The following is a 3,661-nucleotide window of genomic DNA, read 5'->3' as shown; positions in this document are numbered from 1 at the left end:
CAGAGCAGCCTGATGCCGCGCTCCTCGCACACGGGCACCAGCTCAGGCTGCTCCCTGTTCTTGTAGCCCACCTCGAGGTACTGCACGCGAGGGGAGGTGCGATGAGCATTGGGCGGGGGAGGGGCGTGTGGCGAGGGGGGGCGTCTCGCGCCTTCAAGCTCGGGGCGGCCCCCTCCTTGAGGGCGGCGGCCAGCGCCTTCCAGCCCTCGTCGTTAATCTCGTTATCGTAGGGATCGAGGTACTCGAGCCGCGGCGCTGCCCCCTCCTTGAGGGCGGCGGCCAGCGCCTTGCAGCCCTCGTCGCCAATCTTGTTGCCGCGGAGAAAGAGCGTCTCGAGCCGCGGCGCTGCCCCGCTCGCGAGGACCTCCGCCAGCTGCGCCGCCTCCGCGTCGCCCCAGCCGAGGTTGGCGTAGTGCAGCGCGGTCGCCTTGCCAAACTGCTCCTCGAAGGCGGCCTCGTACAGCTGCTTCACCAGCGGCTTGTCGTCCTTGCCGTTGGTGAAGCTCTTCGACTCCAGCTCCGCCGCGAACGCAGACGGCAGCAGCGGAGGGCGCCGGCCGCCGCCTTGGGTGCAGTCGTCTCGGAGGCTGTCGCAGTCGTACTCCTTGCCGGCGCGCATCTTGCCGAGGTCGAGCGAGAGGTAGCCAGCCTTTGTCAGGCCCGCCCAAGCGTTCTCGGTGGCGCACCAGCCGCGGTCAAAGTACTTGGCCACGTTGGTGCCCTCGGTCTGATCCTCCGCCTTGTGGCCGTCCGGGAAGGAGGTCAGCCGCAGCACGCAAGTGTGCTCGTGGGAGTAGAGCGTGCCGAGGCAGCTCAGCCCCTGCTTGAAGAGCGCGTTCTGCTCCTCGGTGCGCAGGACGCCGTTGGGGGGGTCGGGGTGCTGGTGCAGCGAGCCGAAGTCCCAAAAGACGCCGAGCCGCGGGATGGACGGAGAGGTGAGCAGGGCCTTCAGCGCCCTTGCGACGCGGGCGAGGTTGGCTCCGCGCGGGTCGGGGTGGTCCTTGGTCAGCCACGGGTAGGAGAGCGCGGCGACGGGAAGGTGATACTCGTCGGTCGCCTCGACGAGGTCGGCGAAAGAGAGGAAGGCCTCTTTGGGCAGCGCCTGACGGTGGGTGAGGACGCCGCCCGCCTCGGCGTGGCTGATGACCCACTGCGCGTCGAGGACGGCGACGGCGCCGCTCGCGAGGACCGGCTCGAGGTCGCCACCGCCGCGCTTGCGCCACAGCTCCAGCTTCTTCTCGCTCACGCCGAGATCGGTGGCGGAGGGGAGGGCGGCCGCCGGCTGCGTTGGCGGGGCGGTGTCGGCGGGCGTCGGAGCGTCGAGTTCGACGGCGGGAGGGCCGGGCAGCTCCTCGGTCGGGGCCTCGACGCGGCTGGAGAAGCAGCCCATCGTGAGAAGGCGATCGACTTTGCCCAAGGACACAGGCGGAAAAGAATTTCACAAGTCGCGGGGAAACTTCAGCAGGAAAGAAAGAATTCACGGTAATTACAAGCTCGCACAACACTGGGCAACCACACACCTCTCCTTAAAATCCCTGTGTGGTGGCGGCGTGCCGTCCTCCCACAAGGGTGGGCGACGGCTAGCGCACCACACCCCTCTCCTTAAAATCCCTGTGTGGTGGCCGTCTTGTCCCCAGACAAGGTTATGGGAGTGGCCATAACAGGTGTTATGACTGTTATGGCTGGCTGCTCATAACACCCCATAACACCTCATAACACCTCATAACACCTCCATCGCTGTTATGGCTGTTATGCCCACCCTACCATAACACCTCATAACACCTCATAACACCTCATAACACCTCATAACACTCATAACACATCCCACTGGTTGTTATGACAGCCAGCATAACAACCTCATAACAGCTGTTATGTGTCACGGATTTTTCTTTTGGACGCCGCGATAAACCCGGCGTAGGGTAAATTCTTCTTTTTGGAGCGCCCGCCCCGCGCCGCGTAGCTACTACCAGCCAACCATGGCCTACCGGATGAGGATGTTCATGAGCCAGAAGCCCTCGTCGGTTGACCTGCGCGTCTCCGACTTCAAGAGGGTTCCCGGCTTCAACTATGTGCTGTCTGTGTCGGCGGAGGACGAGCACACGTACGACTCGCTGTGCTCTGATATCCGAGAGGCGTGGTCCATCAACGCGTCAAACGGCCTGCAAATCTACGCGTTTCCCGAGGGAACGAAGGACGAGTCGGCGACGTTTGTCAACACGCCGAAGGTGTTTCAGAGCGTCATGTCCGTTTGGTGGTCCCGGCCATCCGACCTCGGCTCGGACATGTGGCTGGCCGTCGTCGAGATTCCGAGCAAGCAGCAGAACGCGCCCCTGTTCGGCACGTTGGAAGTGGCGGCTCCGCTGAGCGTGGCGCACTCAGCGGGTGAGCTCGCTCGTAAGCTCGCGCCCAAGGCGCCAGCGATGGGCGACGGCACAGGCTCAAAGGAGAAGCGCGACCGCGAGGCACCGGCCGAGAAGAAGAAGAAGAAGAAGAAGAAGGCCAAGGCGGCGACGGACGCGGCGCCCGGAGACGAGGACATGGAGGAGGACGAGGAGGAGCAAGGCAAGCTGCGCATGCAGCAGGTCGCCGCCGCGCAGACCATGCTCGACAAGCTGCATGCCAACACCAAAAAGATGCCGTACGTCCTCGCGTCGCAGGGCGAGGGCGACACTCGCCCGGACAACCGGCTCGTCCTCATCCACCGTGCAGCAACGCGTTGGCGCCGCGGCCAAATCTTGAGACCAGAGTCTTTCCGAATTCGAGGAGCGTGTCGTACCGCGACGGGTCAGCTCTCGTTAGCTCTGATTCGAGCCCGAGCGCCTCTGCACAAAAGCGATCGACCGATTGATAGAGAACATGTCGCCGGTTGAGCGCGCCGGTCGAGAGGAGATGCTGAAACATCGCCGGGACCAGGTCCAGCTCGAATGGCAACCTCACACCGTCGAGCCCGGCCTGCTCAGCAGCCTGCTCTAACTCTGCCAGCTCACGTTCGATACGGGTCGGCCCGATCCGGAAAGGAGTGCAGGGCATCAGCAACGCGGAAAGCAGCAACATCCATCGATCGATCGATGAGTCATCCGGATGAGGAAGAGTTTTACAACTTACTCGCTCGCACGACTGGCACGGAGCTTTAACTACTAAAAAGCGCACTTGAAACCTCGAGAACGAAAAAAGGAAAGAAAAAGCTGAGCCCTGGTGTCGAGGTGTCGAGGCCCGGTGTCGAGGGTGTCGATCGAGGCCAGGGCTCAGAGAAAAAGGACGTGAGTTAAATTGCGGGAAAGACAGACCTTAAGGTACATGTTAAAACGGAGGGGAGCGGCAGCAGCTGCAGAGAGTACGAGTTAGAAACGGGAAGCAAATTGCGTGAAGGGGGGGGGAGGGGGTGGGGGGTCTTGATTGAGAAATCTGAAGCCATCGCTCAGCCTCAGTCAGGAGGCAGGTTGATGTTATTGAATTTAACTTAAGGGCAAAAGAGAAAATATTTGGCGGTCGATGCCGAACCTCGCGCGCGGCAGCGCGCGAAGCGAAAATTCCAGCGGCGAGCAGTTCGGTGTGGCCTCTCGGGCCATAACACCGTGGATCCGGGACGGCTCTATCATAGCAGCCCATAACATGTTATGGGCTGCTATGCACCAATTCCTCATGTACATATCAGGTGGGT

At 62.2% G+C, this 3,661-nt stretch overlaps 1 protein-coding gene across 1 annotated transcript in view; it reads right to left on the bottom strand.

The window, feature by feature from the left end:
* Positions 1-32: 32 nt before the first annotated feature.
* Positions 33-3,661, bottom strand: part of EMIHUDRAFT_372183 (hypothetical protein) — a gene marked incomplete at both ends in the record, with an annotated part of 7,409 nt that continues 3,780 nt past the window's right edge. Inside the window, 2 exons of the mRNA XM_005759098.1 lie at positions 33-54; positions 87-1,057. Coding sequence (XP_005759155.1) covers positions 33-54; positions 87-1,057 — 993 coding nt within the window. The remainder of the gene's footprint in view (positions 55-86; positions 1,058-3,661) is intronic.

Source organism: Emiliania huxleyi, assembly GCF_000372725.1.
Source record: "Emiliania huxleyi CCMP1516 unplaced genomic scaffold EMIHUscaffold_811, whole genome shotgun sequence".
In the NCBI taxonomy this organism is placed as follows: domain Eukaryota; phylum Haptophyta; order Isochrysidales; family Noelaerhabdaceae; genus Emiliania; species Emiliania huxleyi.
The sequence above is the reverse complement of the archived record's forward strand: the minus strand, read 5'-3'. Positions and strand labels throughout refer to the sequence as shown.